The 27,689-nt window shown below is 44.2% G+C and overlaps 1 protein-coding gene across 1 annotated transcript in view; it reads right to left on the bottom strand.

The window, feature by feature from the left end:
- Nucleotides 1-6,477: 6,477 nt before the first annotated feature.
- Nucleotides 6,478-27,689, bottom strand: part of LANCL3 (LanC like family member 3) — a 215,961-nt gene continuing 194,749 nt past the window's right edge. Inside the window, exons 4-5 of the mRNA XM_078656120.1 lie at nucleotides 17,479-17,686; nucleotides 6,478-7,183 (exon numbers count right to left, since the gene is read on the bottom strand). Of these exons, the coding sequence (XP_078512246.1) occupies nucleotides 7,024-7,183; nucleotides 17,479-17,686 (368 nt within the window). The 3' untranslated portion in view covers nucleotides 6,478-7,023. The remainder of the gene's footprint in view (nucleotides 7,184-17,478; nucleotides 17,687-27,689) is intronic.

Raw genomic sequence — 27,689 nt, 5'->3', positions numbered from 1 at the left:
CTCCATAGAACCTTCCAATACGGTAAGCCCTGACCCCAACAGTCAGGCGGAGCCTGGCTCTTACTCTCATTCCTTGGCCATTCTTTATCTAAATACCCGTTCCCTGGTGAAACACCAGATGGACATTTTTCTTTTGTTAGATAAGGACAAATCCAATATTCTCCTACTTACTGAGACCTGGCTGACCCCAGACTCCGCCCCTGATATAATAGCAGCACTCCCACCGAACTACTATATAATACACGCTGACCGTGGGTCAGGCAAATCTGGCGGGGGGGTTGCGGCAGTTATTCGTTCTAACCTGAAAGTCACCACTCTGACTTGCCTGAATCTACCAGACACAGAAAATCTGGTGTTAAAGTTTGAAACCCCCCATACAACGATCGCATGTGTCCTCTTGTATAGACCCCCAAACAACATGCCATCTTTCCCTCTCACCTTAAGCGAGCAAATCGCTAATCTGGCTATGGACCATGCCTGGATCCTCCTAACAGGCGACTTTAACTATTGGTTTAATGACCCTAAGGAAGGCCCCTACTCGGGTGAACTCACTGAGCTCCTTACGAACGTGAATTTTTCACAACGAGTGCTCTCGCCAACCCACTGTAAAGGCCATATCTTAGACCAGGTCTGGTCCGATTCCTCGCTAATCACAACCCCGGCAACTATCCCTTGCCTATGGTCTGACCACCTCCTTCTGAAATTTAACCTTGTCTACTCTTCCACCAAGTCAACCGCTACTGCAGCGGGAGGTCAAGCGTGAAAATGGAATACTCTAGATAGATCACATTTCTTACAGACACTGGCCAATTCCATCCCATTCCCCCATCCTGATATCAATTTATCCGAATCCAACCTTTCCGGCTGGCTTCAAGCAGCTAGTGACATCCATGCCCCTTATAAGAAAGTCAAACTGGCCCGGCGCGCTGACACCCAAAGATTGTTCTCGCCAGATCTAAAAGCAAAGAAACTGGCTGTGCGCCAACTCGAGCGTCAATGGCGTCGCAATTATGCCCCCGATTTAAAGATCAGATTTACTACGGCCAGGAAAGATTACATGAAGGCCATTCTTGCCACCAAAGCTGCCTACTTATCCTCTCGCATCCTCAGTTCGACAAACAGGTCAAAGGATATCTTCTCCATACTCAATGAGCTAACAAATTTAGATAGTGTCCACCCCAGCCTAACACCGACCCAGACCCTCTGTGACTCACTTAATGTTTATTTTATTGAGAAAATTGCGGACATTGAAGCCAGTATACCACAATCCCTGAATCCTACCACCCCCATAACATTCGCTACTAATAACACTAGCATACTTAGCAGCTTTCCTCCCATTACCCCAGAGCAATTTCAGGAACTGCTAGTAAGAATTTAATCTGGTGCCCCGTCGGACATATGTCCACCTTATATCATAAAAGACTGCCTCTCTGTCCTCTCTGCCCCTGCCTGCACTCTCCTGAACGACTCCTTATTCTCTGGACTAGTGCCCCTCGCTTTTAAGGAAGCGACGGTTATACCGCTCCTAAAGAAACCCGGGGCTGATCCAACATGCAAGGCAAACTATCGTCCTATTTCCTTGCTCCCCTTCCTGGCAAAGGTAATGGAGACCCATGTAGCTAAATGCCTGTCCAATTTCATGGAGGAATCAAACTGTCTTGAACCCCACCAGGCAGGGTTCCGTCCCGCCCATTCTACGGAGGCAGTAGTAAATACAGTATTAGATACTCTCCGGGATTGCGCAGACAAACGCTCCCCCCAGGCCTTGATGCTCCTGGACTTGTTGGCCACGTTTGACACGGTCGACCATACCATCTTGATCGACCGTGTCATCCAGGCCGGCGTCCGGGGCACAGCGGTTAGCTGGCTGAAGTCCTTCCTGGAGAACCGATCTCAGGCAGTTCGGCTCGGAGATCTAGTTGGCACCGAACAGACCATCACATGCGGAGTACCTCAGGGCTCCTCCCTGTCACTCCACTTGTTTAATCTTTATATCCTTGCCTTAATCCAGGCTCTCAGAAATAAACAAGTGACGGTGCTTAATTATGCAGACGACCTGCAATTGCTCTTCACAATAGACAACTCGGAAACCTCCATCTTCAACTTTCAGTCGACTATGAGGTACATCCAAACATGGATGGACCAAAATCACCTGAAATTAAATCCGGGAAAAACCGAGCTAGTTCTCACAGGAGACAGTGTCAAATACTGGGGTCCGCAGTACTGGCCGCCAGACATGGGGCAAGCCCCGCGCCTTCCTCCTCGGCAAAGACACTTGGAGTCACCTTGAATAGTGATCTCTCACTGAAAACTCAAGTGGGCCAGGTGGTCTCCAAGTGCTTTTTTCAACTTAGGAAAATCCGGAAGGTTCGGCGCCTCCTTGCCCCGGAAGCCATAATCCAGGTGGTGATCGCCACTGTGCTATCACACCTGGATTACGCAAATTCTATCTATCTGGGCTTGCCCCTCTATCTGTTGAAACGCCTCCAGATGGTACAGAATTACGCTGCCAGGCTGATCCTGAGCCAGCCTAGATGGCAACCGGCCACCCCATTGCTTATGAAACTCCACTGGCTCCCTGTGGCCCAACGTTGCACCTTTAAAACAGGTTGCATGATTTTTAAATCCCTACATTGTAAAAGTCCCAAATTCATCGACAAACTTATCACGAAGCATGTCCCGTCCCGCAATCTGCGTTCAGCCCATCTGGGCTTTCTACAGATTCCTTCTTTCAAACGCAAGCGTTCAGGCGGCTGCAGATTTGCAACCTTGGCCCCCCGCCTGTGGAATGCTTTTCCCCTTGAGATCCGGACTTGTCCGGACCTCATGTCATTTAGGAAAGCACTAAAGACCTGGCTCTACAAACAAGCATATCAATAATCCTGGACGCAAAAAAACTCCTGGTCACGTCTACTGTCTTTTTGATAGCGCCAGGAAACCAATCGGTGTCAGCGCGCTTAATAAATCATTTTTAACATAACATAGCACACAGAGTTTAGGCTAATGGTTTCATCCCCGAGTCCAGCGGCAGTTCAATTTAGCAGCATGACACTCTATGCAATACCTCACTTAATTTCCGTACCCAGCACTTTCAGACCGGTAGGGGTCAGTAGTTCAGCGACTTTACCCTGACTCATTTAGCAGCTCAGCTTACGCCCCCAGTGCCATCACACCGGTACGAGTGAGTAGTTTGCACTTCACAAATACCGAATTGATTTGATACGCGCGAATTTACCTTCGCACTCCCTGTATAACACCCCCTAAGCACCATACATAAGTTACAATGTTCGAATCAAAAGTTCCTCCGAGTAGCTATAACTACATGCTCATACTTCTTGGACAGATGTGGCACAGTGGCATGAGCACATGACTTCACAGCATATGACACACAGTTTGGACTCACGCTTTCATCCCCGAGTCCGGCAGCAGCTCAGCTTAGCAGCATTAGACTCTAGACAGTACCTCACATTTTTTCTGTACCCCAGGACTTTCAGACCAGTAGGGGTCAGTAATTCGTCCTTGTAGGTATAAACACATGCTGACACTACTTCAACAGGTGTAGTACAGCGGCCACGGCACATGACTTCACAGCATAAGACACACAATTTGGGCTCACGCTTTCAATCTCCGAGTCCCGCACCAGCTCACCTTACCAGCATCACACTCTATGCAATATCTCACAAAATTTTCTTAGCCCAGCACTTTCACACTGGTAGGGGTGAATACTTTGCTTTGCACCCCCTCTATAGCACACCCAAACACCCCACAAAGGTTACAGTACTCCTCCCCTTCTCCTTCCTACTTTTTTCACCCTTTTTTCCCCTTACTCGCTTCAACGGAATCACAAAATGGCAGCCAACACTTCCTAGTTGCAAACGATCGCAGCGCTCGCAGTCAATAAGCAGCAAGCTTGTGCTCGTAACGCCTCAGCCAATCAGATGGCAGAATTCCCAAATATCGATATCGGTAAATTTCGATATTTCTCAAAAACTACTGAACGGATATACACCAAATAAACAAAAGAGTGCTTTGTAGACCAAGATCCTTCTCCCTGCCAAATTCCCCCCCCTTGACGAATCTTCCAATGGAAACTAGGTCCTAACTATAACTACCTACTGGCGACCGCCAGTAGGTAATATATATACATACTCCCTCCAGCAAGCAGAAGGAAGGGGCCACGCAAGGAAATCAGGAAAAGGTATTTTTCGGAAAGCAGAACTGGCATATTGCATTTCAGCTCAATGGCCTTCCTCAGATGCCGCTGCCAAACTAAAACACAGACATGCCTCCGCTTTTAAATCGTCCTGCATTCCGCCCCCAATTTGGAGCTCGCACCTCCTCAAACATGTGATCATCCACCATGTCGCACTACTGTAGGTACTACAACACCCAGAATGCTTCATACCTGGACGGATGGTACGTGGGGAAACTCAAATGAAGTCCATGTGGCTGTGGTGTGATGTAAGGTAAAGCACGTTGTGTCCAGTCCAAATAGACTCCTCAGACCCTTCCTGAATCCCTGCATATGTTCCAACCTCTGGCTCACAGGTTTGCCGCGTCGTATATATATTCTCACGGTATAAATATGTGGAGTTAGGTGCAGAAAATCTCAACTTACTTACCTTTTAATATTTCTGCCTCAATATTCTGGTCACAATATTTAGTGCCATCAAAATTCCTATCTCCATACTCTTGGGGTACACTCTGGTGGTCTTGGATGGTATGTGATGTAGCAAGGTTGCAATAGTAATAAATGATTGGTGATTGTGTCACCAGCAGAATTTTTTGTGTGGGTGCACCTGAATAAGCCTGGCAAAAAGTAGGGCTGGATTTTTTAGGTCCCTTTCAGATTCTACTAATACAGTTACATTATGCACCCGTGCGTGTTGATCATGTCACGGGATGAGTAGAAGTCATGTTTTTGCATGAAGTGACTATTGGTGCAGTAACTAGTTTTTTGGGTGAAATGTTTGTCAAAGAGGGGGTATCAGAGTCCATAATTATGGATAATGAGTATCATTTAATTTAATTTATGATTTTTTAGAGAAGAGTAGAATGAGACATCCTAGGACTGCCATGCATCAACCTCAGAGCAACTGCATGGCCGAGAGGTTTAATCATGTTTTAGTGGTGTGTGTGCAAAGTGCTCTTAGATGCAACAAAGATGTAACTTGTGATGTACAAGTTATTATGGGCCTACAGGACCATTCCACATATTTCCACTGGGAGCTCACTTTTTGAGTTGATCTGTGGGAGAGTTGCAACATCAGGGCTACAACCCAATTGGTTGCATGTTTATGTCCCTAAATAATTCACTTTTCATAAAGACTGGCAAAGAGCTAAAATTGTTAAGGATGCATGTAATAAAACCACCCTAAGGGTAGTAAATTGAAATACCCTCAGTTTGTTACAGGAGAAGTGATAGGGATTAAAGATCCAATTTGTGTTAAAAAAAAGAGTTAATTAAAATTCATGACCCAGTATGTGTATTGGAAGTGCGTGTCAATGCTGTGCTGGTTGAAAGAGAGAAGTTGTGGCACTGTTGGAGACTGACTAAAGTTCAAAGAATTCATTCTTTACAGATCCAAACATTTAATTCACCATCCAGGGGTAGGTGTTGTTTCTCTGTTTATCGTACACGTAGGCATCCATGAGACTCCACTACGACATTGGGTCAATGTTTCCTCATTTTGTAGTATGTAATGATCTTCTGGAGACTCTAGAAGATCATTACATGCTCTGATTCATCTTCCACCTTGACGATTCAGATAATAGATTATTATTCTAATGCTTTTCTTAAAACCCCAAGTGCTTCTGAGGCTTACTTGTTCCACGTAGAAAAGTTTATGATTCATTTGGTTCTTTCCTTTGTGTTGACATTGAATTTGCACAGGAGGAGGCGGTGTGGTGACTATAATTTGTGGACAGCCAAACATTCGTTTGGTAGAGCAACTTGAGGTCACCATGGAACCTCTGGGGAAGCAATGATCAGTGACACATGGTAGTCTCCTTGATGCTGAATTATTTCCCTTCTGCTGGGCTTTAATATAGCTGGAAATCAGTATACTTAATGTGTGCTGCCAAAGTTAATTCACCTAGTTACTGAAAAATGGTGTTGGTTGAAATATTTTATATTTGCATCTTTTCCTGCTCCGCTTCTTGTTTTATGTTTTGAAAAATTCTTTCTGGATTAAGCTTTTTATAAAGAACTTTTAAACCATTAGCACAGGGTGCAAAGGAAAGAAGAACCCTAGCAATTTGATTAATAGAAGGTATTAGATATCTTTTCATAAACATAAAGAACCTCAACATTGAATGCAATAGGCTCTATTGGGTTTGAAAGGATGGTAAATAGTGTTTCGGTGAAGCAGAAAAATTCACAGGTTAGCATCGTTGAGCCCAAGACATTATGTAAAGTGGAAAATAAAAACTGGCATTGATTGCATTGTTTGACATCATCAAATAATTTTCAAATCATTATATTTTATTATGTAACTTTATTTGAAGGTTTATGATACCATAGCTTCATAAGATGAGAGAAAATGTCAGTGTTAGGATCCATGGAAATATACAAGCAAGGAGAAAAAGGCTTTGGCATTTTAGCACCTTTTCTTTATAACTTTCAGCATCTAATTTCAGTTATTACAATATTTCACCTCAGCTATATTATCCATAGGCTCTTTAATGATGAGATCCTTGCTCAGATCCATGGAATCACCTTGCCCTTTACTCTCTTTAAGAAATTCAGTGCAGTTTGTATTGTCTTTGATCCAAAAGGAATTGATTTTAGTTCACAATGATTTGAAATATCAATAGAAATGGTCCATATTCCAAACATCAGTCGTGTGTTGGTGTTTTATCCTGGAATGATGTACCTACAATAATACTCTATCTTCACTGGCTGTACAGAAGCATTAAGGCAAGTTTCTGGTAAAATCCAAATGGCAACTCTGGCAAGAAAAAGAGTAAGACAAAAGAGATCCAACACTGTGAGACTTTGTTAAGGAACGCAGATACTGTCTGCTATGCAAAGACATTGAAAAGAGGAAATTCTGCCTGATTGGGCTGCAACAAGTCAACCAAAAAACACACAGTTCCTGAGAGGCCTTCATAAAGACTGTAGATGGTCTCTAGTTTGCAGGAGCCTGCCTTGAACTCCTCTGAAAACAAAAACTCGGCGAACCTATGAAAAAACAAACACAACCAATGTTATTACTGTGTTTTTCTACATATCATTAATCATTATCATGTGTTAAATATAAAGTGCTGGATATGATCTTAGTGTGGTAAGCTAATAACAATAGTAAACCTCAATGCAAATTAATTACCAAGTACATGTTCATAAATAAAAAGACAGAGGAGGTGAGCTATGGAGCATTGTAGGCAATACTCTACAGGACATCGTCAGAGAATTAAAGGTTATGTACTTGTAACCCATCATAGGTCTATTCATTAAATTCTCAAATAATGATACATCCATGCCTATTTCACAGATCTCAGATCACTTTTTTTATTTCCCCCCAAAAAGCATTTTTAATATAGCACATGATTTGAGGTGTGTTTAAAGTTAGTAGCTGGATGTTTCTCTGACGCGTTGTAAATTAAATGTGGGACATACATAAAGAAAATTAAGCATTACAAAATCAGGCAATAATCCAAGGAAAGTTTACACATCTTGCCTAGCCTTAAATACAAAACTTTCTGCAAGGATGATAGTAGGAATCCCACTAACCATGTTTAAATGTAGAAAAACACAATCCCATATGACAGTCTATACACCTCCCCCCGCACACCCAGATTTCTACCAGAAAGTATTGATTAGTTATATTTAATTACATACAAACATACAGAATAATGCCGTAATGTAAAGCCATTTTTTCCAGCTGTGTCCTCTCCTATGGGTCATTTCGCAGGGATGTCAGAAGAAAGCTAGTATAGGGGGGATGATTCCTCAGGCAGGAGTGTGGGGTCCTGTGATTTTTCAGGACCCCACACTCATTGTGCAAAATTAAGTTACAGATTTTGAAGAAAGCCTGTCATGCTTATTAATGAAGAGACAGCTAACACAGCTATACTACTAGATGGCATCAGATCTTGGAACTGTTAAAAGTTCTTCTCTTCCTTGGCTGGAGAATACGTTTGATCAGGTGGTTATGCATTCTTGGGCCCTGCATGAAAGTTTTTATCATGGCCATGCCCAGTCATAGATGCCCAAGTACCTGTCTTTACACATTTGTAAGCCCAAAGGTTATACATCTGAGTTATTTCATTTGCACACTCTGAGACCCAGCCTCTCCTCAAGAGAATAATGCATTTACCACTGCAAACTGGTTTCAGGGTATGCAGTCAGAACTTGGCAAGTCTCTGCAGCCACTGTCTTCAGCATATGCTCAACTGAACAGATCAGGTAACATTCTCAAAGTGTCCACTAAACCATTCCTGAACCCCAGAGTATAGAGCTAGGCAACAGCAAAGAGTACTAGGGTGGTTAACAATTTGACAAGCCTTCCATATTTCAAAAATTTGAAGATGACTTATTTACTCCAATAAAAAGAGGTCTGCAAAGGATCCCTCTCACAGTGAAGGTAGAATGTGTTCCGGTATATTTACTTTTATTCCAAGAAAGGACTATTTATTTCTGATTTCACAGTACTCCTTTATTACCAATGTTTTAGGAGCCTGAATCTCATCCTCTCAATGTTACAGATCATATTTGGCAGTAGTTGCTCCTGAAATGGTTAGGACCATATGTATGTATTTGTATATATGGTTTTTGAATAGCACAAACCTAGGCAAAAGGCAGTGAAGTGCTGTTCATGGTCACATTCAAATATAATTGTGTTTTAATATGGCATACCTTTGCCCTGACTTACATTTGAGTATGCAAAAAAGTAATGGGTAGAATGTTTTATTTAATGCCAGCCACTGGTAATTACTCAGGCCACATTCCTGTCCATTGGTATTTTGCACACCATGACCACCTCACTTTGGACCCAGCCATATGCAAATCAGTCTTGATCCTGCTCCAGTAGGAACAGTCCAGCCCAACCTGAAATGTCAGTACCTCCCTGAATGGTAACACAAGAAACTCAAGACCGATTTCACCCTGACTGGGGCTCTTCAGTCGGGTATAGCTTGGTTACAGTAGCACAGCGAACGTGAACCCACTTCTGGGCATATGTGTTGCACTTAGGTCATTACACTGAAGTATACAAAAAGTTATGGGTTTAATGCTTGAACTAATCTCAGCCACTAGTAGTTACTCAGCTGCATCCCAGTCTACTGTTATTTTGCACAGAATGACACCTCAGTCTTGCCTCTCCTCCAATAGGAACAGTCCAGCTCAAATTGCCAGGCCAGGTCCTCCCTCAACTGGAACACATGCTACCGAAGACCAGTTTTGATCTGCCTCGAAATCTTCAGTTGTGCGCAGCTTGGTTCCATTGCCCTAGTGAGCATGATACCCATGTCTGGGCATACCTAGAGCACTTAAGGCGTCACACCGAAGTATACAAAAAAAGGATGGGTGGAATGTTGGAATTAATCTCAGATACTAGTAAGTGCTTGGGGCCTCATCTCAGTCCATTGTAATTTTGCACACCAGGCCCCCTGTATTTCGACCCAGCCATATGCAAATCAGTCTTGACCCTGCTCCAAAAGGAACCTTCCAGCCCGAACTGCCAGGCCAAGTTCTTTTTAATCCGGAATACAATCAATCAATCAGAACACTTGTAAAGCGCACTACTCACCCGTGGGGGTCTCAAGACGCTAAGGGGGGGGGGGGGTTCTGCTACTGCGTGAATAGCCAGGTCTTGAGTAGTCTTCTGAAGGTAAGCAGGTCCTGGGTCTGCTGTAGGAGGATGGGGAGGCTGTTCCAAGTCTTGGCCGGGAGGTGGGAGAACGATCCGCAGCCGGAGGTCGCTCTTTGGATGCGGGGGACGGTGGCGAGGTCGGCGGAGTGGAGCTGGCGGTTGGGGGTGTAGAAGGTGAGTCGTCTGTTGAGGTATGCTGGTCCGGCGTTGTGGAGTTCCTTGTTTGCATGGGTGAGGAATTTGAAGGTGATCCTCTTGTTGACGGGGAGCCAGTGCAGGTCTCTCAGTTGGGGTGTGATGTGGCTGTGGCGGGGGGTGTCGAGGATAAGGCTTGCAGAGGCGTTCTGAATCCGTTGTAGTTGTTTCAGGAGTTTGGCCGAGGCTCCTGCGTGGAGGGCGTTTCCGTAGTCCAGCCTGCTGCTGACGAGGGCCTGGGTGACCGTTCTTCTTGTTTCGGTGGATATCCACCTGTAGATCTTGCGGAGCATGCGGAGGGTGTTGAAGCAGGAGGATGAGATGGCGTTGACCTGCTTTGTCATAGAGAGAGTAGAGTCAAGGATGAACCCCAGGTTGCGTGCGTGGTCGGAGGGTGTTGGTGCTGTTCCCAGTACGGCCGGTCACCAGGAGTCGTCCCAGGCCGAGGGGGTGGAGCCAAGGATGAGGACTTCTGTCTTGTTCGAGTTTAGCTTCAGACGGCTGTTTTTCATCCACTCGGCGATGGCTTATTACCTTCGTGGAGGTTGGTTTTGGCGGTGAGGGGGTCCTTGGTGAGGGATAGGATCAGCTGGGTCTCGTCGGCGTAGGAGATGATGTTGAGGTCTTGTAGTCGGGGGATGCAAGCGAGCGGTGCCATGTAGATGTTCAACAGTGTCGGGCTGAGGGATGAGCCCTGGGGTACGCCGCAGATGATCTCGGTGGCTTTGGAGTGGAAAAGGGGAGGAGGACACTCTCTGCCGGAGAGGAAGGAGGTGGTCCAGTCCAGATCCTTGTCTCAGATCCCAGCGTCGTGGAGGCGAGTACATAAGGTGCGGTGGCAGACTATGTCGAAGGCAGCTGACAGGTCCAGGAGGATGAGGGCCCTAATGTCATCAGTTGCGGCAATGAGGGCAGTTTTGGTTCCCTTGGTTGCTGCGGAATGGGATGGGTCCAGGATGTTGTTCTCCTCAGGTTAGTTGTTTGTTGACGGTCTTCTCAATGACCTTCGCAGGGAACTGGAACAGGGAGATGGGCAGGAAGTTCTTGAGGTCCTTAGGGTCAGCCTTGGGTTTTTTGAGTAAGGCGTTGATCTCAGCGTGCTTTCAGCTCTCCGGGAAGGTCGCTGTTTCGAAGGAGATGTTGATGGCTTTCCGGAGATGGGGTGTAATGGTGGTGCTGGCTTTGTTGAAGATGTGGTGTGGGCATGGGTCTGAAGGAGATCCATGTGGATGGTGTTCATGATTTTGATGGTGTTGTCGTTGCTTATGTTGGTCCAGGAGAGCAGGGGATCGGTGCGGGTGGTAGCCATGGGGACCAATGTCTCAGTGGCTTTCGGGGCGGTTGTGACATTGAAGCTGTTGTGGATGTCTGCGACCTTGCGATGGAGGAAGGTGGCAAGGGAGTCGCACAGGTCTTGTGAAGGTGGGATGTCATTGGTGTTGGAGCTGGGGTTGGAGAGTTCGTTCATGATGTTGAAGAGCTCTTTGCTATTGTGTGCATTGTCATCTAGGTGGTCTTTGAAGGAGGCCCTTTTGGCGGAACAGATGAGGTGTTGGTGTCTGCGGAAGGCATTCTTAGGGGCTGTGTGGTTGTCCGGTGTCGGTTCCCGGTGCCAAATCTTCTCTAGTTTTCTGCAGGTTTGCTTGGAGGCCTTGAGGTCCTCGTTGAACCAGCTGGTGTTCTTGCTGGTGTGTCTGTTGGAGGGTTTCTTGATCGGAGCGAGGATGTTGGCGCAGTCGTCAATCCACTGTCTGAGGTTGCGGGCGGCGGTGTCGGGGTCGGCAGGGTCCGCGGGTGGGCTTTGGGCAAGGGTGGTTGTTAGCTGGTCTTCGGTGACTTTGCTCCAGCAGCGGCGGGGATCTCTTGGGTGCGGTGGTGCATGGTGGGTTTGCGGAAGGTTAAGTGGATGCAGCGATGGTCGGTCCAATGGAACTCGGTGGTGTGGCTGAAGGAGACATGGAAGCTTGTGTAGAAGATGGGGTCAAGCGTGTGACCGGTGGAGTGGGTGAGTGTTGTGACGAGCTGTCTGAGTCCGAGGTTGGCAAGGTTGTCGATCAGGGTGGTGGAGTTGGAGTTGTTGTTGTTCTCGAGGTGGAAGTTCAGGTCCCCGAGGAGGATGTAGTCTGTGGAGGCGAGGGCGTGTGTACTGACGAAGTCGGCGATGGAGTCGCTGAACTGTGGTCGGGGTCCGGGGGGTCTGTAGACGAGGGTTCCTCTGAGGGTGGTGTTGGCATCGGTGTGGATCTGGAAGTGCAGGTGTTCGGTGGTGCTGAGGGTGTTGTCGGTGTTGGTCGAGACTCTGAGAGTGTTCCTGTGGACGATGGCGATTCCTTCTCCTGTTCCGTTGGTGCGGTCCCTTCGGGTGATCTTGTAGGTGTCCGGGATGGCTATGGAGATGTCCGGTGCCGAGGAGGGGTTCATCCAGGTCTCTGTCAGGAAGACGACATCCGGGGAGGTTGAGTCGAGTAGGTCCCAGAGTTCAACGGCGCGTTTGCGGGCGGAGGGGGTGTTGAGAAGAATGCACCTGAGGTGGTTGCGTTCTTTCACGGTGGGTGGTGTGGCGGACCGGATGCTGGTGAAGCTGCAGCTCCGGCAGGGGAAGGGCCCTTGGGTGCGCATTGGTGCAGCCAGGGAGCAGGTGTTTGATTGTCCCGTGTTGAGTGCGTGGAGGGTGCTGACATCGTAGCGGAGACGGGCGTTGTGGTGGTCGCGGGGGCCAGGGGTTCTGGCGCTGGGCGCGGTCCAGGTGCGGATGGGCGCAGACTGGCTTGCCTTAGGCACGCCTTTGGCGTGCCAGTGTTGCCGCCGCACAGCATCTGCCATATAAGGGGAGTTGGGAGGGAGGAGCAGCTGGTAGGCAGGAGCGGGGAGGTGAATGGGCGATGAGGGGGGCGGGGCCGCAGGGGATGCAGCGGCGGGGAAAAACGAAGGGTAAAGCGAGCGGGGGTAACAAAAGGCAAGACAGGGCACAACATAGCAGGAAAACAGACAAGGAATGAAGTAAAATACATAGTAAAAATACAAAGCAGTCACAAAGGAGTAAACTGAAATACTAAAGGAAGGCAGACAGCACAGTCACGGCAGAGCTGACAGAAGGGGCAGAGCGAGCTCGAGAGCTGGCGACCACGAGACACGAACCTACAGTGAGCGGTAGCAGCGGGCTTAGGGTCAACGACACACTGGTGGTGCTGTGTGGCATGGGGAGCGACCTGCAGATTCACAAAATCATTTATAAGTACTACTACAGTCTAAGTCACTCATAAATGCCTTTGTCAACTGGCCCTAAAATCCCCAGTAAAAGTAAAAAGATAGAACAGTGCTATTTATACTAACTGTACATGAATATATTTCCAGGATATTCATATTTCATTCCCACTTAGATGTTTTAGGGCTAATTTAAAAAACAAAACATGTAGAAGTACATAAAAATTAGTGCGGGGTACTGCTTCACGTACTCCAAAATGGCTTTGTGAATAGGCCCCAATGTTTCAATTTGTTTTGAAAAAAATATATTCAAAGGGTCCTGTGGCATCAGGAGCAAGCTGTAGACAAGGGGTGCCGTTGTATAGATGGAGAACATGTTCAATGAAGAGATTGGCAGCTACAACTGGGGCAGGAACAAATCGAAAACGACAAGGTGATACTTAAACAGCCCGGCCAGCCCCATATTCCCAATGCATGCACTGACATAAAAACGTTATTAGAAGAAAATAAAAATCAGATCAGTTTAAAACATGCATTAGTGTTTTTTTACATACTTTTCTTTCTAAAATACATTTTTTCTGTTTCCTCATTGTAAGTCATCATTATTAATACAGAGTTTTATTTGCATAAAGTGGCGGAGCCATCCTGAAGCGAAAATGTTGCAATCAGATTATTAATTCAGTTTTATTCCCAGTTGTGAGATTTATACATTACAGATATTTGTGAGATATGTTAATCTTGGCGGCAAGGCTCACAAATTATTATTGGAGCTTTTGTGTATAACACAGCAGGTTTATGACACAGTAAACCATAATGCCCTATTGAGCCAGCTGCAGGGATGACTGCTGATCTAGTGCAACAAACTACAAAGTGACGGAAGGAATGCTTGAATTAATGCTAGCTGCTGGTAGTTGCTCAAGCCACATTCCACACCATTGTTTTTTGACGGTGTCCCCCTCTAGACAGATATATGCACATCACTCTTAGCCCTGCTACAGTAGGACCAATCTAGCCTAAACTGGAAGGCCAGGTCCCAGCCACATGGGATCTCCATGGCTGGTCTTTGGCTGAAATGGCACAGTAGATGAAAAACAATGCAATGGAGGGACTGCCAGCCGCTGAGAGCTTTTCTATCATCCCACCCATCATATTTGTGTTTTCCTCGTTATGAATAGTAATACCTGTTTTTGGATCTGTTCCGTTCTTATCAGCAAGCAGAAACGGGAAGGACTTGCTTGTTCCAACGCGGCTATCTTTTACGCCAATTCTTCTGTTTTTCACACGGGTGAATTTGTGACCTTTCTATAATAAAAACAAATGGCTTCCCTTTCTCAGCAATGGCTATTCACTTTGCATATGGTCAAAGACATGCTTCTCCAACGAGTAGCTCGTGAACTACTGGTAGCTCTCCCGCGGCCTCTAAGTAGCTTTTCTGCATCCAGCACAGCCTACTACATTAGAAGCTATTGCTTGAAGAAAGACCTCAACTGGTGTATGCACAGGGAAATGACAGTCTACATCGCCCGTGGCTGCCCCTGTAAGCGGTCTAAGATTTGTGACTCCTGGAACTCGTATCGTGGAAATATTTGTGTCCCACCCCGTAAGATTGACTGTGATAATGTCCCCTCTCCATGGCATGCAATGTAATATCCTATTGTATTTGTGATTGTAATTGGTCTCCCTGTGTTTCGAAATGTCTCATTCACTGTACTGTAAGTTTATGTCGATAATAAAAAAATATGTAAAAAAAAAAGAAGCTATTGCTTGGTTGAATTAATATATGTATAGCTAAACTGAAAAGGGTGTATTCGACACAAAAATGAGTGTATTTCCAGAACTCATAACCTCAGGTGTTTGGAGAAAAGCACTTGAATTTCTCAAATATATCTAATGCTGATATTTGAGTGATAGTGTGACGTGGGAAAGAGTTAATATTATTACTAATACAATTACCTTTGTGACAAGGGCATTGCCGCTGTGGCTGGTATGTGTTACACATGCAGAGACGTTCAAATTGATAAAACCTTTTTTTTTTTACATTACCACTGGCAGTCCTCCCGGATGCAATGAGGTAATCATTACTGTTAACCTTGAAAGGATTAGCCACTCATCTTGCCTGATGCGGTTATTATTACAATACTAATAATATTTATTAGTAGCTCGGGATGATTTGCATTGAGCATAATTAGCTCATAGTAAAGAGAAGGTCGCAGACCTTTCGCCTAGACAAAGCACTCCCGTTTCTAAGCGCGCTCCACACTCTGCGGCCTCGTGGCCCGCGCCTAGTGCTGCAACACTGCTGCATCAGGGCACCTTGGAGACTCATTTAGATGTGCAATATCGGAATTCCCTTCCGGGGTTCTCTCTGCAGCCACCAGCAAGTGGGAGCTATTTTTAGCTGTTGTTCGACAAAGTCACATGGAGTGCAGTATATTTAAAAGTCAATAATGCCGTAGGGATCTATTTATCATCTTGTTTAGAGTTAAGGGGTGGGGTGGGGGGGAGGATTCGCACACATGCCATCAAACAGAATACAATTCTGCACACTGTGTGGTATTTGTGCAGGACAGGGCGTCCACGGGAGCGCTGCGTTTTACAGCCCCCTGAAAAGGAAACTTGAATCATTGATCCGGGAGTGAGAGCGAAGAGCTGACGCCGGCTCAATACCTCAAAAGGGCCCGTGCTGAGTAAGAGGCGCAAGCCATCAATAAATCAATACATGCTGTGCCTGACGGGGTCGTCATTGGAACCGGTCTATTCTGCCGTTTTTTTTTTTAAACAAGATCCGCTGCAACGATCCGGATCCAAAACATCACTGGAAGTCTGTCCACTGCGCCAAGATAGTTCGCGAGCAGGAGGCGGGTCATAAAACGGAGACTGAGAATAAAGTTCATTCTAACTGGGCCTTTGAAACAAACAGCAGACACAAGGGGACTCTGCTGTGTGACTTCATGCTGATGACGTCAGCATTAGAAGATATTTTTTCATAGCACATTTTTATTGCTTTTGTCCATTTTAACAATAACCATAAACATTGCGTCTGCTTCATAACATTCCTACCAATCTTAATACAATGTCCTTTAGCCCGTTTAAAAATTAAGAACCGTTCCATTGTGTAAAAACGTTTTTAGTGTTTTGCAGCCAAGGTGTTCAGCGTCACAGGTCTGTGAGTTCTTATTCAGTAAACTTGTGGGGGGCTGGGGGGGGGGTAGATGGGGTAACTCCCATCTGTTACTTATTTTTCCAGCCCAATTTTACCCTGTATTGACCGCTGTACCCATCAATTTAAGGGACGGAGTTACTGAATTTGTTCATATGGTATGGAAACCCTTATGCCATCCCAAGCTCTAGCAAAGTCGACTGACCGCTCAACACTCTTTTCACCTTTTAGTGCAGCAGGCACCCTTTTGCTTCCACCCATTTTATAGATACTCTCATCCATCCATTGCTACTAGGACCTCTTGTACTCTTAGGGGTTTATTTACAAGCCCCTTGTGCCATCGGTGCGTCACTTTTTGTGATGTACTGGCGGGGCAACCTGCTGCCCCATATTTACAAGGACAGGTAAAGCCACCCTGCATGGTTTTTCGTTTCCTTGTAAATATGGCTCTTTCTCACCCAATACTTAGGGTTGATTACGTTAAGTGTCGGAAAGCCTTTGACTTCAGGTCGGAGGCATTCCGACACTCATCGTCGCTTTCAATTCCACCCGGCTGATAACAATACAGCCGGTCGGAATTGAAACCGGCCAGTCATTCTGGCTGGCATCCAACAGGCTCCAGGAGCCTGTCTGCCAGTCGGAGACCAGCCCGTAATCCAAATGGAAGGCGTTTCCGCCATCTGGATTGCTATGCACGGTTTCCGACCGGATTTCCATGCCAGCCTTTCCGATATGGAAACACTGTCAGAAAGGGTGTTTGGGGGCACCTAGTCGGACCCCTTCTATTTTTGGCCTCCGGTTTGGGGCAAAGAGGGCACCACAGGTGCCCCCTTGTTGATCCCTGCACCATGTGGCGGGCACCTTGAGGTGCCTGACACGGGGTGCAGGGATGATCAGAGACTCACATTCCTCTTTGGGAGCTTGAGTCACATCCGGTTTACCGGAATGCCGCACTACTTTTCATAGCCCAAATGGCTGTTCTAACATTCCCTTCTACTAAATTTATTTCAGTTCTATAGATTTGGACTCCTAGGTACGTCAGGGTGGTGCCTTCCTATGTTAGACCTTCTGAAAGGTGTGGAACCACTGGCATGCTAATAGACTTACTTCTGTGCTCTGTAGATGTACTTTGAGTTCCCGGTGAGTCTGTACAGCAGGAGGAACACATAGGCACTGCCAGCCACACCGTGGCAGATTCCTGGGCCTTTCTTTAACAGTCCCTTCTGCCATGTCAGCTCTCCGCAGCGAATGCAGGTGTCCAGGTAGGAGGGCTTCTTGGACAGCAGGTATGCCTTGGCAAATAGATATGCAATTCCTGTAGAAATATATATAAAGAACAACGTTATGTTAACTACAGAGCTGAAAACAGAGAATTTTAGTAGGCCTGAGCAGCATTCATTTTTTTCAACAACTGTGGGTGTAAATGTGTATTTCTGAAAGTAGGTCTCCCTGCTGCACTGCCCCACGACAAAAGAAAAGGGCAGGAATACGCCGTATCTATTAGATACAGCGCATTCCTGTCCTTTTCCCCTGCGCTGGGGCACAATGGGCTGCTGTGCGCCAACGCAGGCACCTTTGCACCATGGTGCAAGGGACCTGCATTGCGGGGATAATGTTTTTGTGCAGGAAGGAAAACCATCCTGTACAAAAGCTATCACAAGAGGCTTTTTCCTCTTCCTATGTGTGCTGAAGAATGCAGCACCCCTTGTTGTGCCTCCCCCAGGAGGGGGCGCTCCTCCGCCATAGCAGTGGAGCAGGTGCTGAGTTTATGTACATTTACAGTGACCCTTCCAGTTGCTCGATATTTTATTCCTCATCCAAAACCATTACTTACGTAGGACTTCCACACATTTTTCTCCGGCTTAGTAATGATGATGATCCATTATAAATAGTGCCCCTTGTTGAAACATTGATAACTACCCCAACTGACCTTCCGCAATGTGATTTAACAGATAAATTCCCTATAATCCCCATTTTGCAATTTTGTCTGTATTCACACTTGTTTATTCTTTTGCACTTTTGATCCACTTGAGCACTGCACTCTTATCATCCCTGTATGTTGCGCCTCATAGTGACCCTGTTTTTAATATAAGAATACATTAATTGCGTTGATACTGCTCCACTTGACCCTTGTCTTGTTCTGTCTCCTATATTTTGATTCAAGTTCTATCTCCAGATACAATTTGTTTTCGCTTTGATAACATAATATAACATAAACGCTTCATAAATAATACAGATGGAACCACTATTCTGCCCATATACATCTCTGCATCAGTAGCACAATGTCAAAAGTGGAGTTGATTGATGTCTGGCCCCCCTGCTCAGTCCACATACACATGCCACACAAAACTTTATCAGAGATGAATACCTGAGCCTGGGGCATTATGAAAAGAGGGATGGTAGATAGAGTGACTGCATTGAGTTCGGCCCTTACCTCCCCCCTGTCTAGAAAAGAACATACACATCCTTAATTAGACCTGGTGGATGGTCCCCTGGTCCACCAGGGGGACTGAGGTCCTGACCTCCATTACCCTGGGGGAGGCCCCTGCAATGTACTAAGTTTTCAATTCTGTGATTCCATTCACAGAATTGAACGCTTGTTGAGTGGGCTCTATGTTTAAAGGGCCCACTAGGAAAACCTTTAGATTTATAGAAAACAAACTACAAAAGCAGGTGTTTGTTCACTCCCTCTGACCACAATGTAAGTAGCCCGATACATAGGGAGCTTTACCCTGTGCCTGGTGGTCATTTAAGATCTTCCCTGCTCTTTTAAACCATACCTCATATGGCGGACCCGGCAAGGAAAATGTATGACAGTAGTCCTGCCCTCAGTAGGGGGATGATTGTGGCAGACAGGCCAGCATGATTGGATCAGGAGTTAATGGCAGTGGAGTCAGTCGGGGATTCACTGACGTTAACCCTGTAGTTCCCCCAACTCTAAATACAGCAAGGAACCTGCTGGGTAGGTGGGGCCGGAAGACTGCCTGTATTCAGCATTTCTTCTCTTCTGCCAAACCCTAAATTAAGCCCATACTTCTTATGCAATCTGCTTGAGATAACATGCCCTAGAGAAAACACGTATAGTAGAAAGAAAGGTCAGTTTTAGTGAGACCTTGTAGTGAGTAACTTTATGGATACATTTGCAAGAGCATACAGGCAGATATGAAGTCTGCCCTTGCCACCAGTACTCCTTCTCTCTTCACTTTAACCATAAGACACATGGGCCCGTATTTCATATCGGACAAAATTTCCTTTTTTGCTCCATAGTGAGTGCAAACTGAGACAGTGTGCCCTATTATAATAAATGTGCTGCTCCCAGGGCAGCCGTACATTTGCGCTTGTCCTGGGGGCAGCGCATTCAGTGAAAGCCAGAACAGCTACTGCCAAGCCACTTTCAGCCTGATTCATCAAGCCGAATTGCGCTCGCAAAGGGCCAGAATCTGAGAATCTGGCCCTTTGCGAGCGCAATTTTTGCATTTGGGATTCATCATCCCAAATGCAAAAATCGGTAATTGCTAATTCGCTAAATTGCGAGGAATTACATTTAAGGAATCTCTATTTGAGATTCCTTAAATGCAATTCATCAACCATTTTTAAATTTCTAATTCGCAATTTCGGGCCGCTATTTACCGAGAGGTCAGACCTCTCGGTAAATAGCAACAACTTAGAAAACTGCTTTTAAAAGAATTTTTCTAAGTTGCATGTTGCACACACACATGTCCTTTGGACATGTGTGTGCGCAACACCTGTTTCAATTTGCATTTAAGGGGTGCTACAGGGTGTCCTTTGGACACCCCTGGCACCCTTTAAATCGCTATCTTATTTGCGATTAGCTAATTGCTAATCGCAAATAAGGAATGTGTAGGAATCGCTATTTATTTAGCAATTCCTACATGAATACCGTTTTGCGAGTCCTTAATAGCGATTCGCTATGAATCGCTATTAGGGGCGCGCAAAACGGCCCGTTGATGAATAAGGCTGTTTGTCTTTCTCTGAGCAGGCGGAAACCCGCCTGCACTTTACAGAGGTTTTAGCGACCTCCTTGCAGGCTGGTGCAGTGAGTGACTGCACCCACCTGCAGGGGGATGTCCAGGGCGTCCATGGGACCCTCTTCACTTCCTCCAGGAGGCTGCCATCATGGGGCACATCAACAGTGTTACACCTTTTTTCTGGCGCACTGTCAGTGTGCCCCCTAAGTGCATGTTTGCCTCTGCGCCCATGTTTATAATAGGGCCCGCACAGAGGCAAAGTGATTCCATCATTTGCATGGGGCCACGCTCCATGCAAATGAGCGAACACCCTCTGAAGATAGCTCTGGCACTGCATGTGCGGTAGCACTATCAGTATTGGAGAAACAACCACACAAGCCTCTGAGACCCCTTCTGTAATACTATAGTACCTAGGGGATGCAAAAAGTGGGTACACACACTTGTTGAGCTCCAAGGCACTGTGTGTAGAACAACCTGTGGTGTCAAACAAATTTCCAAACTCTGAACACTCCACTTTACTCCTGTTTTGGGTCTCTAATTTATACTCTGGAAATTATAGTTTTGAATCAACACGTCCTCTCTCCCACTTCATTAGAAGGGAACAGCCCTGGTGTAGAAATCTTAAGTGGGGGCTCTTGCACAGTGCAGACACGCTTTCCATGGTCTTTTGCTTGTCCAACTTCTTGTTTAGGACCACTGAAACTGATGGCACTGGTTTCGAGTTTAGGTGAAACCGATTGACCACTGTGCCATGCTGAGGACAATAAACAAGTTGGGAAACTCATTTGAAAAACTTTTGCCCAGAAATTGGGTGCATTTTCTAGCTGTGCAGAAAACTTTACAAAGCCTCTGGTTCATGTGCTAACCTAAAAATCACCCTGAATGGGGGCCGAGCATTGTGTCAACCCACCTTGACTAGAGCCAGTCTTCTTGGATCCCCACGAAGGGAGCATTAAATACTCATTTAGAGCTTCTAATATTTTATTCATTTTTACTGCACGTTTCAATTCAACAATTCCAAATATGCAGTGTTTTTTTAAGAGTGATTACAGAGTATCTGCTCTTTTATCACTCTATGTTTAAGTGGTGAAACACTTGAACATTTGGTGAGTGAGATAGGTGGTTTCCTTCTGCACTATTGAGCGTATTGAGAGAGATATCTTGCACGTGTGCTGGTACTGCTGCTGGCAGATAGTATGGCAGATTGTATGAGGGCCTAAATTCCCCAGGCATTCAGTCCATACTGGGTTGTACTGAGTAGTCTATTGTGTGAGCGTCATAGTAGGCAATACAGCATTGTAAATATGACAAAATGTCCAAAGTGACTGTTGTATCAATGTGCTGCAAGATGGCTTTTAATATCTGGGTACTGAGATCTCTAGAGATCAAGATAGCTTTTATGAACAAAATCTTTGTAAGCTGCCCCATGACTTTAGGGATGATGCAACATACTGAGGTATACATTCACTATTTCTACCTGGTAAGGCAACACTATTCAAGATGGATTCACTGCATAAACTTCTATAGGTCATGAAAAACATTACATTTTGGATCACAGACCTTTTATTCCTCAAAATGGCAGTAATTTAAAATAGGTACTGTAGGATTCCAAGGCCCCATGCATCGCCCTTGTGAAACTTTCCCACTCGACTTATGAAAGGATCATTGCATCACCACAACTAAGGGGATAATATTGGACGAAACAACTTTAGGTGGTTAATGACTGGTTGTATGTACCCTTAGATGAGCTTTCAGTTCAATTAGATATGATGCCAATGGGCAAGATAACATACCTGCAGTAGGTTTACAGTAGGAGGATGGCAAGTGATTTTCCCCAACAATGGCCACAGTAATCACCACATGGACCAAGGTATCTAATGCGTTAGGTTTCACTTTGCATGAAGTGGTAAAACTGAAAGTTTTCAGGACCTGAGACTGGGATCTTATAGGTCTCTTGAGGCTAGGAGATGTGATGGGAACAGAGACTATAAAGGCTTGTTCATTTCCACAGGCAGAGTTTGAGATAGCCCACATGGAATACTTTGTTATGCACAAATGTAAAACATGCTAAATAGTTAGTGGATTCAGTTATCTGAAGTACAAGAACCCCTGCCACATGAAGCAAGAATACTGATCGAGGAAATTGAGGGAGGAACAGTATCCAAGATATATGAAACAATAAATAACAATCTACTAGAAAATGTTTTGGGCCTAATAGGAGAAGTGGGTCACTGACTTGAGCAGTTGGAAGATGTGGGCTCAGAAGACACTTTATCACATTAGAAGTAGGTGGAGATTCAATCTACATTCAGAATGCTTCAGCTGAAAATACTTTTCAGTATCGTCTACCGTAGGTTGCGAGTGCAGTCTATGGGACCGTTCACCACACCATCCTGTATAAAATGTTAAGCAGAACCATGCATATTCTTGGACAGAATTTTGGGATGTTCTCCTACACATGACTTTTGGATGAAGCTCCAAGGGCTAATTGTAGATAAAATATGAATCTAGGTGAGGCTGACCTCAAGCATCATGATACAAAATCTGGAGTCCCAGGAGCTGCAAGGGTCAGATTTCTAACCCTCTGATGACAGGAATTAATTCAATGCACCAACGATGAATTAGAAAGCTGGTTCGGCCAAAGCCCTTACACAAGCCCAATGTGCAATTCTGTGAAGACTATGTTTTCAGGTTACTATCAATTCCTCTAGATGACACAGCGGCAATACCAACAATATTTTGTTTATTAATACCACACTCAAATATAGCATTAAGAATAGAGAATATGTACTTTCCAATGTTTAATCTTCGATAAAGTGCATAAAATATGTTTGGTAACCACATAGAACGCAAAAATAAAATAAGTTAGACATGTAACAGCCAATATTTCTAATATGGTTAGCAAGTTTCTGACATCCTAACACCCTAAAGTTAATTCTAAGCACTATGCTAACACTTAGCTAAAGCATTAGATAGCAAAACCAGCCTTTCGAAGTTTAGAGCTTTTTAAGATGGATTGCACAGCACAACTTTGAATAGCTGGTTGCAGCTCTTCGTTGTCAGTGTTCTGCCAAGTGAGCATAATATGTGCTTTGGGTGAAGGACACCTTCTGAATGACTTCTGGAATCAACTCTCTGATTGAGAGCGGCTGTCTCAGCAATCTGGTGTGACCTCTGGTGATAATTCTGGCATAAACACCTTTTCTAATTAGTGTTAGATTTCCAGGGGTTTATATACTGTTGAACACTAATTTTATCATATATTTACAAAATAAAACAGGGTTTGGAGACAGAAAGGCTTTTCAAAGATTAACCTATCATGGCACAAAATATGGCAGCTCTATCCACATGTTGGCATTAAGCCTCCATCTTTGTATACAGCAAGCTTACACTGTAAGGAGCCATATTGTAATGGCTGCACACAGTAAAATAACCCAAAAACATGTTGTCCTATATAGTTGTTGGCCATGATGATAGCAGAATTTGTGTGTGTGCTCGAAGAACTTAGCACGTTCTATTAAAGATAAATTAAAAGGCTAACCGTAGCAAGGGAATGGAAACAGACTGCCTAAATGAGAGCGGTCATAGTTTTCACAACAATGACTATATTAAATATAAAGGCTGCATCATGCCCAAATCCAAACTGATCCTGGACAATAGGGATTGTTGGTGGGACACAACCATATCACACGAATGGGCCAATGATATCAGCCCAGGAATGGATGCTTGGAGAAGAGACTACAACTGTAGTCCGTAAACAAAGACATTTCTCAATGAAGGTGGTGGCATTACAAGTGGGAAAACAATAGGGGCAAATTGTAATACTGTTGACTCAAGTACCTGCTAATTTTATTACTTTATGAAGATATATATTTGCTCAATATGCAGACCAGAGGTACAGTCCACTGAGCTGGATATGCTTTGGCATTGCTTAACTTATAAAAAGTATAAGTGCCAGTACCCAACATTATTTTTAAGGAGGCCACTGCTCATTTCCACCACTGATGTTGCCACTAGCACAACTGCCTTTGCCTTTTTAATTATCCTCCGCACCTTAACTGCTTTTTCTCATCCTGGTTGTGGCTCCTCTACTGTCTATCCTCACTCCACTCTATCTCTATGGCACAACATCAATAATACCAATATTGAAATATAGAAATATCATAAAAAACAATATAATTCACAAAAATATCGGCATCCTATATGTTTAAAAAAACTAGAAATATCAACTGAAAAACATTTGCCATAAAAAATATCTAAAATACCCATATAACAAATATAAAATATCCATTGAAAATGAAAATTAGGAATTACACAATATCGTGAAGATGTTAACTATATAGTACACTCCCCAATATCCAAATATAATTATCGACAGACAAATTCTCTGCGACAATAAATAAAAAATAGATAAAAGTAAAATCTACTCAACTACTGATTTTCAAATATTTATTTAATATATAAAAAGAAACACAAATATTTCTAAATATTAAATAAAATATATCAAAGTAGCAGTAAACTAAATTAACAGAAAATAAAATACAACTTAAACTAAGTCAACATTATAAAATTAAAACAAACTAATACAACACCTATAAAATATTTATTTATTAAAACAATAGTTTTGTGTAAATACAGTTTAATAATGACTTAAAAAATAAATATACATATAACATTAAAACTTAAACAATAGTTTGCATCCACTAAATAAGGACTAAACAGAATACAAAAATTAAAACATTAAAAAACAACCAATGAAATTAAACTTAAAGCAAACTATACAATACACAAGGAACTACTAACTCAAATAAAATCCAAAACTAACAACTAAAACCCCCCAAAATAATCCTTGACTTCAAACAAGTGGTTTTATTTAAAAAATCTACCCCCATACAGCTGTTACTACCATTTTAACCAAAGTATGTGGAGATACCTTCAAAACTCTACACTAAGGGCCCGATTCACAAAGGTAAATTTAGACCAAAAGTCTAACTTTATTACGTTTTGGTATTTGCAAAGTGATTTCGGAGTAGTATCTTTGCATCAGTGGAGGTTCCGCACTCGGGGCGGACGTTCCGCACTCGAGGTGGAACCTCCACATTCGGGGTGGAGCCGCTGCACTCAAGGAAGGGAAAGTGTATTTACATACACCTGCAGATAAGTAATGCCATCTGCAACCCATGCACTGCAAACCACATAAAATCTGCACACATCCAAGGTTCTGTTTTTTCCAAACACATTCTTCATCTGGCTGCTCTGCATCTTGCCTTGTCTTGCCCATCTGCCAAGTGACAGCATGTTGAATGTCAGGAGGAAGAAAAACTTCACTAAAGAGGAGACCCAATAATAGTAAAATTTGTAGTTGAGAACTACAAAAACCTCCATGGTCTACCTCCATACCGCTCCAGTGCAACATAGACGGCAGCCCTATGGCAGCAGTAGGCTAATTAAGTCAGTCAGTGCATTGGGTGTGGATGTCCAGACCATCACTGACGTGAAAAAGCGATGGCAGGGTGAGCGGAGATAGGTGAAGGAGAAGTTCACTAGGATAAAGATGACCACAGCTCTCCCTGGTGGACAACTGGAACCCGTCTCCATCCCACACCACTTAAGAAGGATGACCTCTCAACCATGCACCCCCACCTGCTGCATGGGCTGCCTGTGACTGACAGCCTTTTGAAGGTGTCAGGTAAGATGTGGTGGTTAAACAATGGGCAAGAGCCTCTGCAGTTGGGGTGGATGCTCCACACTTGTGGTGGAATCTCCGCAGTGAGAAACTGTAGTGCAAAGATTTCATTACAACTGCAGAGGCTCTTTGTGAATTGGGCCAAATAACTTTAATAGAAAAATGTTTAATATGAAGTGCAATTGTGACTATGGAAGTCACTTCCGCTTTGTGCAAACATTCCTGGTGAATTCTACTCTCATATGTTTCCTTTTGTCTATCACACCACAAGTCCCAGAATATTAAATACTGCCAATTTTAATTCCCAATTTCTTCTTCAGAAACAGCTGACCATCTCTGCTGGTGATTTTGTAACTGGCACATGAAATTGAGCATTAATTTGTAAAACTTCATAGTTGCATTGTAAATGTAATTAAGTAGCTATGTTAAAAGTTATAGACAATCATCTGTTGCATTTGTCTGTTAACTTCTTCATTTAATTTCCACTTACAGCCACCGTAAATACAACCACTGGAGCAAAGGTTCCTGGACTCGCTTGAAGTCAACGTCATGAGGCAGATCAAACACTTCCACCTGCACAAACTAGTACGTACATAATGCCCAGAAGTGGGTTCCATGTACTACATCATAGTCTACATCATTTGTTTCACACATGTAATCTTAACTAGCATATGTTCATATTAACGTGTCAAATAGGATGATAATGAAATTATACTCATATCCTTTTAGGCCCTGAAACATTGTCAGGGACAACACATGCTACAGTGACCTCTGCTCTATCTACGGGTGTGAAAAATGGTCAGGCACCACACACTGGGCAGATGGTAGACCCTTGTAAGGCCACTCACATATAAATTTATATAACCCTCATAGACTAATATATTGGATGATGTTAGCAGTATGATGTGTGTGTCAAATATCCCTGTTGTCACCCATCTCCATATGCTCATATATGGTTCATAGGTGTATACTACTTCATAACATGTTGGCTAATGAAAGTTTGCCACAACATTTAAATTGAAATAATAAAGTATGTACCTAAGTGCTTATATTGTCTCATCTAAAGATGAGTAGCAGTAATTGGGTTTAAAGTGTATTTTAATGACACATGCCTATACAATAATACACATTCTGTATATTGTAAAATTTATGGTTTGGTTATATTACAGCTGCTGTCAGGAGTACCTCTGTCATCCAAAGAACCTCATTTAGGGAATCGGGAGAACTTCTGGCTGTAGCAGTCAGACCCTCTACCATCCATCTGTCTGGTAAATGTAAACTATTATTTTCCAAAGTGTTCACTCTTACCTATTCATTGTGAAAATAATTTTGCAGATATAGCCACTTTTTCTAAGGATCTAATTTTGCTGTGTGATTTGCTTCCACCATAATGAGGGATGTCAATGTTATTTTGCATGTACACTCATTATTAATGCTGAACATCAATTAAGGTGTCACTTTCTTGCTGCCGGATTCAAGGACCATGTCTTCTGCCATACAATCAAGGAGCCAGGTTCATCAGCTGGCATCACGGGGGATATCTGTACCACCCAGATCTGTGGCTGGAGTTGATGAGTGTGATTTTGATTTCACATCTTCATTGAACACCTCAATGCTACAGTCTGAGCTGTCACATGTAGGTT

The sequence above is a fragment of the Lissotriton helveticus genome, chromosome 8 (assembly GCF_964261635.1).
Source record: "Lissotriton helveticus chromosome 8, aLisHel1.1, whole genome shotgun sequence".
Taxonomy (NCBI): Eukaryota; Metazoa; Chordata; class Amphibia; order Caudata; family Salamandridae; genus Lissotriton; species Lissotriton helveticus.
Note: the sequence above shows the minus strand (reverse complement) of the source record. Positions and strands in the feature narration are given on the sequence as shown.